The sequence below is a fragment of the Carassius auratus genome, chromosome 29 (assembly GCF_003368295.1).
Source record: "Carassius auratus strain Wakin chromosome 29, ASM336829v1, whole genome shotgun sequence".
Classification (NCBI taxonomy): domain Eukaryota; kingdom Metazoa; phylum Chordata; class Actinopteri; order Cypriniformes; family Cyprinidae; genus Carassius; species Carassius auratus.
Genome location: NC_039271.1, coordinates 11,793,967 through 11,808,422, shown reverse-complemented (window position 1 = coordinate 11,808,422; position 14,456 = coordinate 11,793,967). Strand labels below are relative to the sequence as shown.

Below are 14,456 nucleotides of genomic sequence, written 5' to 3'. Positions count from 1 at the left end.
TATATACAAAAATAAATTACATATAACGTTACACTTTGTAGAACTCACAAACTTTTTTCGTTGCTTACATTTGTATTTATTGAATTAACACCACACTTTATATTTGATTGTGATCCGTGTTTATTAATATAAAGCCGTTTCTTGTTGTTGTTGTTTTTCGCTTTTTCCTAACAGCGCGTTTTTTGTTTTGTTTTTTCTTTCTCGTGAGACGTTTTGTCCTCCCTCGGCTGCCGTCTCGGCACGTCACAATGGAGGCGTCTGTGGCCTCGTCGTTAGTTGCGTCCGTCAATAACCGAGCGCTGCGTCCCGTTTATAATCTGTATTCGCGATCGGTCAGCTACTAAACCGTCGGTATTCTGTGTGTTGGATTGCATTCGTGTCTGTGACGTCTGTCACGAGAGCTGTGTAGATTTATTCCGATGTTAATTAAGAGCAGCGCGCGGACTGCAGCCACTTACAGCAGCGGTTACTGCTGTGAACCGAAGATGTTTCTTCTGACGCTCTTCCTGCAGTAAAACGATGGCTGGAAGCGAGAAGATGCAGTGCGGTGATGTGGTGATCGTCGTGGAGAATGAGGCGGAGAGCAAGCGCGCCGATGAAGAGCAGGGTGTGAGGATGATGAAGGCGATGGCTCTGATGATGGACGTGTGTCCCGTGTGTAAGCTCAGCTTCAGCAGCAGAGAGCCCAAACTGCTGCCCTGCCTGCACTCCTTCTGTAAGAGATGCTTACCTGCTCGCAACACACCTGCCAGCACAGCCAGCCACGGCCAGCAGGGTAAGACTTCACTTCCACAAGACCTACTATTCAAATCACAGATTCCTCTAATAATGACAGATGTGCAGAGTCCCAAATCTGCTTGACAAGACGAGCTACAACAAAGAACGATGCTATTTATCTATATTTAACAGCTGATAAAGTGTTTTCCTTTCGCAAGACATTAGCTGATGCATCGTCAGGGCATCGTGTGGTCCTTGAAATGTTATTGAAAATGTTTTCCCATTCTTCTCTTCTGTGTTGCATCAGTGAGCACGATCCGCTGTCCAGTCTGTCAGCAGGAGTGCATGGACGTTGAAGTCTTGGATAATTTCTTTGTGAAGGACTCTGTGGAAGTGCCGAGCAGCACGATGGAAAAGAGCTGTCAGGTGTGAGTCTACTTCTGTCAGACCATGCTCCTTAAACTTACTGTATGTCTTAGACTCATTTAAGTGTTTATTTTGTTTTACTTTATCGATTTGCGTCTGTATTTTTCGAATACAATACATATTTTGTAAAGGTGTTTTTTTTAAAAAAGCATTACTTTTTTCTTTTGTTTTTGTATCGCTTACATACAATGCATTTTAAAGTTTCATTTAAAGTTTTTATTTTTATTTTTTTGTTCACATGGGGATTTTTTTGTATGTAATTTGCTTAATTTATATAATATTTTATACCTCCTTTCTAAAGATCAAGTTAAGAATTTTGAACCTGGCATTTTTAATAAATGATGTCTCATTTGCATATTTACATTAACATACTCGTTCAGAAAAATTGTAATACTCTCTCTCTCTCTCTATATATATATATATATGTATTTATATATATAAATACATGTACTATATAGTAATAACTACTATATTAATATATATATATATATATATATATATATATATATATATATATATATATATATATATTAATATAGTAGTTATTACTATATAGTACGTGTGTGTGTGTGTGTGTATATATATATATATATATATATATATATAAATGTGTATATATATATATATATATATATATATATATATATATATATATATATATAAATTAATTAATTTACAGGCTAAGTATTATGATATCTTTTAGTTAACTTATTTTTTTTTTTCAATGTTTCTTTTTTTCTTCTTCTAATATGTATGTCTGGAATACAATGTGTCTGTGATGAAATGCATTAGTTGACGTTGCATCTTTCGCGCTCAGCTCTGCATGAGTTGTGACGATAACACGGAGGCCAGCGGTTTCTGCGTGGAGTGCACGGAGTTCCTGTGCGTCACCTGCATCGACGCTCACCAGCGTGTGAAGTTCACCAGAGATCACACAGTCCAGCAAATCGCGGACATGTCCTCAGGTTCGACCCTAAACGTTTGTAAATGATATCAGCTTGTGAGACCCAGGTGAAGGTTTTTATATAATGAGCGACGTGTGTGACTTGAGTTCTTGGTTACTCTACTGATTTAGGTCTTTTACCGCAACTACTGTAAATGAATTTTACAGACACTTGCAGGAGTGCATTTCTGAAGTTACACAGATGAGAAGAGCTTGTCTCTTCCTGTTTACAGAGGCCATGGGTGCTTCCACACAGAAGCCCGTCTTCTGCGACATCCACAGACAGGAGCCGTTGAAGCTGTTCTGTGAAACCTGCGATCTCCTCACCTGCAGAGACTGTCAGCTACTCAAACACAAGGACCACAAGTACGACCCGCATCCATGGCTTTAACAAAACAAGTCATTCTAATGACGCTCGTCTCTTATCAACATGTATAATGTTCAATGGGATAGTTCAACCAAAATTCGGTCCTTTGCTCATTTCAAATGTCTATCTTCTGTGGAACATGAAAGAAGATATTTTGAGAAATGTCTTAGTGTGTTTGTTTTATTTCGGTTAGTGTGATAATCAAAATAAACAATATGACATCATCTTTTGAAGAGTGATTCAAAAGATGAACCGCTTCGAGTCGAACAAGCCTAATGATTCAATGAATCATTCAATGAACCATTTACTTCACTCCTGAATGAATCAGTCATTTGAACGAATCGAATGAATCAATGACTCGATGTCTTAATCATTAAGGCATTACCACCACCTCCTGGCAGTTTTAGTTTATTGTTTAGAGTATTATTTTATTAAAGGAATTATTTCATATTTTCACAGTAATAATAATAAAATTAGGGAAAAAAATGATTAGAGATAATTTATTCACCTAAAAATGACAATTCTGTCATCATTTACTCACATGGTCCAAAAGAGTATATGTAATGAATCTTATCAAACAAAATATTTCTTGCTGAACCTACTTTTTGTAATCTCTATTTGATGCTTTACACAACAATGACTTTAAATTATATTTTCAGAGCAATTTCTCCAAATTTGATGTGTGATTTGATTAAATAATCACCACATTATGTAGTTAATTAGATAACAAATTTCAATTGCTTACCAGCTCATACAGGTTTGGGACAACAAGAGGTTGAGAAAATTCTAACAGAAACTTAGTTTTTAGTTGAACTATCCCTTTTAATGTTAATATGAGACTGGTGTGAAAGCGTTATACTTCTGAAACTGCATTTTCATGTTTTATATAAATGTTTATTGCTGATGAATGCAGTAAAAGGCTTCATCAGTACCAGTGAGTGAACATAGCAGCTAACAGACTTTCCCAATACAGTTACCAGTTTCTAGAAGATGCATATAAAAACCACAAGGAGCATCTGGAAAATATGACCTGCCAACTTCAAGAAAAGAAGAACGCTATAGAGGACATATCAAATACCATAAACAATGGGTATGTCATACGCCTATATACATAAAGCAACTTCTAAACATTAAAAGCCAGGGTTCCCAACTGGAATAACAGTCATGGCATATCCAGATATACAGGAAGTTTAAAATTGTTGTTTTCTTCAGTGGAATACCTAGAAATGACATGGAAATGGATCATATATTAAACGATCGTGGACATTTCTAAAGTGCACTGTCTCCGGTTCATGAGGGAATTGCAGGGGGTTCGTGAGCTAATTAAATCAAATGTTATATGAAATATTAACACAGACAAATGAAGTGGGGAAAATTGTCAAAATGTGGGAACCCTGCTTACTGTAAACAAATCTAGTATCTAAAAAAACAAATGTTTTCTTCTTTTCTTGTCAGTCTTCAGCAGGTGGATGAAAATCGCAAGACTGTGGCCAATGAGATAAAAAAATCTATCTGCAATCTTATAATGGAGATCAACAGGAAGGGGAAGTTATTAGTCAATCAACTCGAGGTAGTGTCCAATATTTCATAATTAAGAGCAGTGCTTCCCAACTGGTGGTGTTGAGTGTGTTATGGGTTACCTACAGCAAGAAGAAGAAACAAAAAAATTATAATAATAAAAAATAACCTAATACTAGTCATAGTGTTCCTGTGGCTCAGCGGTAGAGCATTGTGTTAGCAGCATAAGGTTGTGGGTTCGATTCCCCGGGAACACGTTAGGTAAAAAACGTTAACCTGAATGCACTGCAAGTCGCTTTAGATAAAATGTACTTCTAAATGCATACAAATTTTGTTGTTATTATTTATTTATTTAGTCATAAAACCAAATAATACTGCATAATTGACAATGCAAAATATAAGCACCCTATAAGAAACCATAAAAACCCCACACAAAGTAGAAGAAAATACCAACTAGACTACATTAAATAGGCTTAACTTGCAGTACAATATACATTTTGGGTACATATGTTATTTTGCGTTCACCATTTGATGTTTAATGTAAAATCTTTGTGCTGGAGCTAAACCAGTGGGAAAGCACCGCAGTCAGATATGATCGGTGTGATCTGTGTGATGTTACATAAGCATGTTTTTTAGGCAATCACAAAGGACCACGAAACCCTCCTGAAAAAGCAGCAACAGGATGTGACGTCACTCTCCACACATCTCGATCATGTGATCAACTTCACAAAATGGGCCACGGCCAGTAACAGCGGGACGGCCCTCCTGTACTGTAAGCGATTGGTAAGTGTCTTTCCACATCGGTCAACATTAGTATGAAACGTGTACAAATATCGCATTTCTTCTTTGATTATTTTTCATTTTTATCTACATCTTCCAATATGTACACATTGATCTTGTTTGATACTGATAAACCCAGTCAGATCAAATGATGTTGTATGTAATAATAGTGACAGGCCGGGTGAGCCTGATGTTCAGCTGATGGTCTCTCATCTTTCTTCTCTCATCTCAGATGACTTGTCAAATCCAGTACCTCATGCGAGCAAAGTGCAACATCACGTATGTTCCCCAGAGCTTGGTTCGGTTCCACAGTCGATCCGCTTTTTGGGCCTCAAATGTGGATCTCGGTAAGATCCTTACAAAATCTAGAAGATAAAAAGCCAAACTTAATTCCTTTTCAGATACAGACAAGAGCACATGCACAAGTGCATCGAGCACTCTAAAACAAACGTCCACTTAGTAGTGTGCACATGCCGAATATATCTTTCTTTCAATGGCTTGCTTCAGTAAAAGTGTGAAATTCTTGCAAATCCACAATTTCTCAAGTGGAAGCATTCCTGAATCTTTTCTAGGTTCTTTAGTCGTAGAGAAGACTCCAGTGCGTCATCCCAGCGGTCCACAGCCATTTCCGTTCCAGCAGATGAACCCAGGCCCCAGACTGGACGGTCTTCAGACAGGGTTCCCGAGCTCCCCGTCCCAGCAGCAGCATCAGCAGCAGCAGCGGCAGAGCACACTGGCCCAGCTGCAGATGCAGGTGGAGAAACTGTCCCAGCACACCCACCGCCAGCAGCAGCCGCCCAACCAGTGGCCATGGTACCACAGCATGCGCTTACCAGGGCCACCTCCACATAGACCCTTACAGGGTGGATCGCCATCTCAGACGTTACCCAGCATGCCACAACACGGACGGCGATATAGTGCACGGAGCCCCCCATCTATGCTTCATCCCACTAACCCACCTCCACAGGTGAAGTGTTAATAATATCTGAAGGATCCTGAGACACTAAAGACTGGAGTAATAGCTTCTGAAGATCTGCATGTTAATATAATGCACGTTTCTGAATGGCAGAACACTTGTGTAATTCTAAACTTGCTGTTTCTCTTTCTTAAAGCCTCTGAGGGGTCTCATCAACAATCCCACCTACCCTTCTAAACCGATGGAGGTGCTGCCAAGAAGCCGCTATCCGCACAGTGCTGCTTTCTCCAGCGGCGCTTCACTTCCCTCTCAACAGACGTTCAATCAGGTGAGTGTGAGACGCATGTTATCAGCACTGGGTGAAAACTGTACAGGTTACAAAACCCCTCAACTGTTTTGAATCAATTTTGAGTAAATGTAGCCTTGAGTATATGTGGGCTGTTTTGTGTATGTCAATTGGTACTGGATTATGGGTAGTTTATATGATGTCAGGCTATGAAAGCAGATCCTAAACGTTTCATATGAATCGATAGTGGACATGGAAGATTTGGAAGGATTCAGTCACAGAGTTTGGTTACAGCTTATAATTCGACAAAGTCATTACTTAAAAATAAACAGTAAATGTAAGTTTATGTAATGATTACTGCAAATATAATGTTTGTTTAATGTAAATATATTTCAATATATTCAGCGATATAATTTGCTGCTGCTTAATCATATGTAATTAAATAATATTATTAATAATAATCTAATGAAATAATGAAAATAATCTTATAATATTCAGGTTGGCTTAATATTATATTTATTTTTTATTTAATTTTGTCCATCACATTTATTTATCACATTCCATGTGTGCACTGTTTTTTCTCAAGTTTTAAGGGAAGTTACGTTCGTTTGCATAATACAAGATAATTGTGTATCAAGTTTATATTGTAAATAAAAGAAAAACAGACAATTAAAGCATTATTGCAACTATTTGTGGAACAATTAATCGGATAAAATGTATCGATTGTGACAACTAAGCCCCTTTTTTTTCTTTTGCTTTCAATTAAAAATAAATATTAGATTTTTACCTACAGGCCAGAAAGAAAAACATATGAAGATGTTTCATTTTGTGTCAATTACCCATAAACAGTATAAATGACATCAGGCTATAAAAAAAACTCTACTATTATTATTTTATTTTTTTGGCTGCATTTATATGATCCAAAATTTGATAAAAACAGTAATATTATGAAATTATTTTGCAATTTAAAATAATGTTTCTGTGTAAATTAGTCCGGTCAAATGATTAATCATGATTCATTGCATCCAAAATAAGCTTTTGTTTACATAATATATGTATGTGTAGTGTGTTTACTGTATTTATTATGTATATATAAATACACATACTTACACGTTTATATTTAAGAATTTTTTTTGTTCATATATAAATTATTTTTAAATTATGTTTGAATATGTTTATACACAAGTAAATCTTTTTTTAAATATATACATGCATGTTTGTGTATTTATATTTATATACATAATAAATATATGTTGCAGCGTGTACACACATTTTTTTAAACAAAAACTTTTATTTTGGATGCGATTTAATTGCGATTAATAGTTTGACAGCACTAATGTATGAATATATTCTAGAACTCCAGTCTCATATTTAATAATGCATACGCAAAATTCCATTTGCACATTTTAAGCAAAACATGCAGGCAACATCGTACCTGAACAGGAGATGTGAACCCAGCACGCTGCTGTCTGCTCAAAGGCCCAGTTATCAACCCAGTCACCTCTCCACACCTACGGAGCCAACTGGTACGCTTCATCAGCAAAAACTAATGGCTGCTATTGGTAACCACCTTGTCTTGTTTAGTTTATTAGACACGTGAAGGCTTGCTAGTTCATGTTCTGTGTTCATCAAATACTTTGTGTTACAGTACTGAATATTGTCTTGATTTTATTGGACTTTTAGTACAAGGGATACAAATGTCCGTGACCTCAACAGAACCAAAGACCAGGTAAATATTCTTCTGTTAACTCAAAGTTTTGAGTTCTTTTGAGTCGTTATGTTCTTGTTCTCTTCTATAGTTAATTCATCTAGAAATGTTTAACATATATAAACTTAGCTTTGTATAGATTTTTGTTGTACTTGAAAGATTTAAGATGTTTTATCAACTTGCCATGATTTGCATCTCGATTTGGGATTGGTCTTCAGTCTTGCATTTATCTGCGTTTTGAATTATTATAACCATTTGAGACCAAGCTGAGGATGTAAATGAGAGGTGATGAAAGTATATCATAGTGTAAATGGTTGTTTCCTTCGTAGAAGATTCTTCGACATTTAATCACTCCCATTTAATTAATGAAGCAGTTAACACTGCAATCGTATGTAACTTTATTCATTATAATGAGAGTGATGTGAAGATTACTTTTAGAGCTTGTAAAGCTGGACTTTACCTATCAAATAAAAAATAAGTTGGCAAAAAGTCAAAATATGTGCTACGTATCCAAAAGTCATTAGAACTGTTTATATAGGGGAGTATGATATTGACGACAAAATTGTATATTTTGTTTTTTATTTTTTATCCATGACTCCCCATATAAGGAAAATACTATAGAAAGATTGATAACAGCAGATTTAAGCCTCGTTCACACCAAGAACGATAACTATAAAGATAGTGATATTAACGTCCACGCCAGTGGACGACATTGTCTGTTTATTCTAAGCGTTCGTGCGTCTGCTGCTTTACATTTTTGAGCTCGTTGTAGCAAGATGGATTCTGATTGGCTGTCAATGTTTGTTTCGCTCAAGATGGATTCTGATTGGCTGTCAATGTTTGTTTCGCTCAAGATGGATTCTGATTGGCTGTCAATGTTTGTTTCGCTCAAGATGGATTCTGATTGGTTGTCAATGTTTGTTTCGCTCAAGATGGATTCTGATTGGTTGTCATTGTTTGTTTCGCACAAGATGGATTCTGATTGGTTGTCAATGTTTGTTTCGCTCAAGATGGATTCTGATTGGCTGTCAATGTTTGTTTCGCTCAAGATGGATTCTGATTTGGTTGTCAATGTTTGTTTCGCTCAAGATGGATTCTGATTGGTTGTCAATGTTTGTTTCGCTCAAGATGGATTCTGATTGGTTGTCAATGTTTGTTTCGCTCAAGATGGATTCTGATTGGTTGTCAATGTTTGTTTTGCTCATCAGCTGGAAAAAATAGTTCTGAAACTGATTCCAACAAAATCGTTTCTCCTGGCCTTTTATGGTTATAGTTGTAGTGTGGATTCTGCTATTCTTTAATAATGAGAACAATTTTTATTGTTCTTGGTGTTGAATGGTCCTTTAGGCAAAGCTAAGATAACACATAGTGTTACATATTTACATTAGTATTTTATTTCAGAATTATCACAACATGAAAAGCCTCCATTCTATCACTATCTTGCCATTTCTTTCACAAAATGCACATCTAGTTGTTTTTGTGTGTGTGTGTGTGTTTTTCAAGTTCTGGCTCCTGGAAGCGCGTTGAAGCCCCGCAGAGTGGCCCATCAAACCCTTCCACCAAAAGGAGACGCAGGACGTCTCCAGGCCCGGTCATTGTCATCAAAGATGAACCAGAGGATGACGATGAAGTTCATTTCGTAAGATTTTCCTCATTCCACGCCAGATCATGGAAGGAATAGATTTGAACATCATAATTATTTGGTTGTGACATTTGGTTGACAACCAAATAGACCAAAACTGTTTTTAAAACCGCGACTGCAAATTCATGTTCAATAGTTTGTCACTTACACCCAAATCACAGTTTTTCACAATACATATACACTTTTGACATGTAATTTTTTTTTATTTTTTATTTTTTTTATCTATAGGTAAAGAGCAGTGTTAAAGCCAGTCTTCCGGACAGCACAGGGGTTCAGTCTCAAATGCCACAAGGTGAGCAGCAGTCAGAGAAGACCCCAGAAGCAGATGACGACCCCAATGAGGATTGGTGCGCGGTGTGCCAGAACGGAGGAGAACTGCTCTGCTGTGACAGATGTCCGAAAGTCTTCCACCTCAGCTGCCATATCCCCACTCTAACCACATCTCCAAGGTATCAGATGATCCAACTCAAAATATGAATTCAATTAAACTGTAAGGATTTAAAATAAATGTTTTTATTAATTTGGTGTGCATATACACTTTGTACAAAAACATACAAATAAATGTTAATTATTCCAGAGTTTTGGCTAGTAGTCTCTTTACCGAGGTTGCATTTATAAAAAAAAATGTAATATGGTAAAATATTCACTCCTGTCATGGCAAAGTTAAATTTTTCATGTGTCATATGGTCCTTTAGAATGAATCTAATGCTGATTTGGTGCTCAAGAAAGTTTTCTTCTTATTATTAATATTACTAAAGTTTTTGCTGCTTAATATTTTCGTAGAAACCATGATGCACTACCATTCAAATGTTTGGGGTAAGTAAGATTTTTACTACTTTTATTCAGCAAAAATGCATTAAATTGATCATAAGTGACAGTAAAGACATCTGTTACAGAAGATTAATATTTTAAATAAATTGTTATTAATTTTTTTCTGTTAATTAAAGATGGTTACCACAAAGATGTTAAGCAGCAAAAATTGTTATATTATCCCAAAGCAAGCATCTTCATTGGAAATTGTTACATTTCCAACAAAGGTTTTGAGAATGGTCAGATTTTGAGAATAGTTTTATTTGATTAATTCTATTGCAGTCATGTATGTATGTTGTGTTTGTGTGTATCTGTAGTGGTAAGTGGTACTGTACGTTCTGCCGTGACCTTACCTCACCTGAAATGCAGTATAACATCAGTGGTAGCGAAGAATCGAACAATGTGAAGCAGGATCCAGATTCTGAGGCTTTCACTCCTGTGGACAGAAGAGTATGAACCGCTTTCAATTAGTTCTGCTTTTTTTAGGTTTCACTTTAGAATTACTAAGTTTTAAAATTTGAAATTAAAATCTTTAAAAACAGCTTCAATTTTGTGTTTTGTTTATGCAGAAATGCGAGCGGCTACTGCTTCGTCTTTATTGCAATGAGCTCAGCACGGATTTTCAGGAGCCTGTAACACCATCTGTAAGATCCTCCATCTCACATGGCATTGTAGACACATGAACTAGATTTGATTTTCATTTGGGAAACAAAAATGTTTTAGACACGTCAGGGTCATATTTCACCCCCAAGAAAAACGGAATTTTGCATCAAGTAAAGAAAAATCTGAGCCTATTTTTATAAAATAAATGGTAATTTTTGCATTGTAACATTATTTTCATGATAAATAAGTATAATAAGAAAATTTTAAGTAACGAAAAAATAAAGAAAAATTCAAATCATTAAATGTTAAAATATTTGTACATTTAGTAATATTTCTACTGCGTTCTGTTTTATGCTGATATGAATAAGCAAATCATTGTTTTTAGAAGGGTATTGAGATTTCTTTTGCATTACAGAAATTATAATTTGGAAAGGAAAATTAGCTTAAAGGAAAACATCAGCGTTTTTCCATATTTCACTATGTTCTTCCCTCAAGATTAGATGAGTTGATACTTACCTCTCCCGTCTCAGTGCGTGCACTTAATTGCTGTAGCACGCGGCATCACTATGTTAGCATTTAGCTTAGCACCATTCATTCCTTATCCAAACAGGGATGAATTTAGAAGCCACAAAACACTTCCATGTTTTCCTTATTTAAAGATGGTTACATGACTAGGGGGAGTTTTAAGGAGTGATTATATTACTGTACCGAGGTTGAAGTGCTGCAAAGTGCTCAGAGCCACCATACTAACTCGTGTAACTACTCATGTAACCGTCTTTAAATAGGGAAAACATGGAAGTGTTTGGTAGCTTCTAAATTCATCCCTGTTTGGATCTCAATGAATGAATGGTGCTAAGCTAAATGCTAACATGGTGCCGCACGCTATAATGATTGAGTGCACGCACTGAGACGGGAGAGGTACGTATCAGCTGAGGGAAGTACAAAGTGAAATATGGAAAAACGGTGGCGTTTATAAATGACAAGAACTGGCACAGTACAAAAAATATATATTTTTGTGATTTGTTGTTTCTGATAGGTTCATTAATCAGTCAGTAAGATGAATATAATAAATTAGGTTTTTCTTCGCATATATTCACTAGGGTTTGGATCAAAGCGGTAGTTTTTTTTATTTTTTTATTAATGATTAGGACTGTTTCTGATCTGTCCCTGGTTCACTCTTCGAATTTGCAGTCGATGCCAGAGTACAGTGAGATAATAAAGACGCCAATGGACCTGTCGGTGATCAGAAGTAAACTGGAGGTCAGCAGATACAAGAGCACTGAGGACTTTGTGGACGACGTCAGGTTGATTTTCAAAAACTGTGCAACTTTCCACAAGGTATGCTGACTTGCGTTAGTTTACAATATTACTGTATTATTATATTATGAGTAGTAATTGTGAAACAAAGCATTTCTCTCAACTATATCTTCAAGGGGTTCATTACATATCTGCAGTTATGTCTATTTTAACCTAGCCTTTCAGCTGTTATTTCATAGTTGAGATTGCTATACAAGTTACAATATTTAAAACAGTTATTTATTTGAGATACGGAAGCATACTGACGCTTGTGGTTATAAGACAAGCTTTGGACATCATCAGAGAAGTGTCATTATTTTATTTATTTATTTTTGGGCGGGTTCTTTCAGTTCAGTAAGTTTTCTAGGTTAATTGACTGCTAGATAATGTGTCGAGTTAACCGAAACCTGCTCAAAGGCTGTGAAAAATATTTTAACTTCGTTTAAAGGGTTAGTTCACACAAAAATGTACCTATCCTCAAGTTGTTCCAAACATATATGAATGTCGTTCTTCTGTTCAACACAAAAGAACGGTGGTGGTACTGCATGAATGAGACCTACTGCACGTGACATCTAATGGTGTGTATTCATGTTGTTTGTAGGAAGACACGGAGATGGCCAGTGTGGGTGCTAATCTAGAGAGTTACTTTGAGGAACAGCTGAAACTCTTGTATCCAGACCGGACATTTCCTGGCGTGAAGGAGGAGGCTGTTGCTTCTTTGCGTCCTGATGATACAAGTCCCTTATCAAAGACGCCTCCGCAAAACACTTGTCCTTCAGAGGAGATTGAGAAACCCTCTGGTGAAGATCTCCCTCAGGGGGGACCACACACTAAAGACATTGAGGAGAAGTCAGAGAGCCTCGGCTCTCCTGCAGGATTCAGTCTTGTAGATGCTGAAACGGACAGTAAAGCAACTAAAGACCAAACTTCCTGAAAGAATCTTCCTTGTTCATTCTCTAAAGACTGGAGGGTGACATGCACTTTTCTAGAGCGTGAAATCTCTGGTTCAATTGCAATAATTATACTGTACATTTGAATTGTTTTAAGCATTTGAAAAATAGGCAGTTTGACCACTAAAGATGTAATATAACAATGCAATGTGGAATATAAGCATAATAAATACCTATATAAATGCACTGTTTGTCAAGCCTTAAGCAGGGAAAAAAAACAAGAAGCATTGCTCTGCAAAGATAACCTTACGTGTTCATGTCCAGATTACAAAAAATCAGCTTCAAAAAACTACTAATTTAAAATCATGAGGCGTGGAGTTCTCTAGTGAAACTAGGATTATTACTAAAAATGGTAGCCTGCAAGAAGCTTGCAGTAAGAATTGCTTGCGCGATGATTTGCAGCGAAAACAAGAAAAAGAAAGGTAGATTATGGAGGAGGAAATGGTTGGGGAGATGCAAGGAACAAGGATTGTGTGTTCTCATATCATGCTTGCTGATATTGTGGTCTATAACTCCTCCCCGAACTCCCCGCTGCTCTGTATCTTGCTCTCTCATTGGCTGTCGGTCATCGCCAATGTAGTTTTCAGTCAGAACACTTTTCACACAGCATGATTCTGAATCGCCGACAGGTCCAGATATCTAGTATGCCAAATATTTCACGGGCATCGGCAATTCTCTCAGATCGCATCTTTGCTCATTCACACTGCATGATTGTCACCGATTTACCTGTGATTTCGCGCATTTGTCGCCTATTTCTCAAAACCTGTCGGCGAGCCAAAAACTGGGCTAAAATCGTGCAGTCTGAATGCGGCTTAAAGGATCATTAGGAATACCATACTAATACTGTGTTTGACCCCCTTTCACCTTCAGAACTGCCTTAATTCTACGTGGCATTGTGGAAGATTTTTATTAGTAAGATTTTAATCAATCAAGAAGAATCAATGTGAATCAAGCCATTTTTGTTGCTAGTTGTTTTTCCATTATAATCCTATAGGTAATGGAGAGAAAGTTGCCTACACCCTGGAATGTACAAAACCTAGGAAAAACATATGGCCGGAAACGGCCTTTCGTTATACAAAAACAAGTAGGGGCCCTCCTCCCTAGGGAGGGATCAAAATCGCAAGCATAAGGAAAAGTTTGACTATTTGGAAACGCCCTGTATAGGGTATATAATGAGATGCAACCTAGCATTTCATAAGAACTCCTTGCAACGAGCTCTCGGCTTTGTTTTGCTTAAAATAAAGTCTTTTCTTCTGAGAGAAAAATCCCTGACCGAGTTCGATTCTTTGGAGAACCGGCAAAATACACCACAGATTTGGCACCCCAGATGGGACTGGAAAGGAGCAGAGTGGACGACTGCTTTTGAGCTGACTGATGAGCAACACACACACAGTGGTGGCCACCATAGAATAAGGTAAGCATTTTTTGCTTATATAATAAGTGTGTGTTGTTGACTGGTCAGTTCTGAGTGGTAAGGACACTTAAAATCTGCTC

General features: G+C 36.8%; 1 protein-coding gene across 4 annotated transcripts; it reads left to right on the top strand.

The window, feature by feature from the left end:
- The first annotated feature begins 206 nt into the window (after positions 1–206).
- Positions 207–13,148, top strand: LOC113048082 (transcription intermediary factor 1-alpha-like). Of its 4 annotated transcripts, none has more exons than XM_026209590.1 (19): positions 207–775; positions 1,025–1,143; positions 1,961–2,108; positions 2,320–2,452; positions 3,427–3,543; positions 3,909–4,023; positions 4,608–4,754; positions 4,984–5,098; positions 5,324–5,718; positions 5,864–5,995; positions 7,365–7,515; positions 7,637–7,682; positions 9,165–9,300; positions 9,532–9,752; positions 10,087–10,119; positions 10,431–10,563; positions 10,683–10,757; positions 11,908–12,054; positions 12,614–13,148. In XM_026209590.1, the coding sequence occupies exons 1-19, from the start codon at positions 520–522 to the stop codon at positions 12,944–12,946; spliced, it is 2,952 nt and encodes a 983-aa protein (XP_026065375.1). In that variant the 5' UTR covers positions 207–519; the 3' UTR covers positions 12,947–13,148. The 4 variants fall into 4 exon arrangements, with proteins under 4 accessions (XP_026065375.1, XP_026065376.1, XP_026065377.1 ...); XM_026209592.1 differs by having other exon boundaries at positions 208–775; positions 7,365–7,479; XM_026209591.1 differs by lacking the exon at positions 10,087–10,119.
- Positions 13,149–14,456: the final 1,308 nt, after the last annotated feature.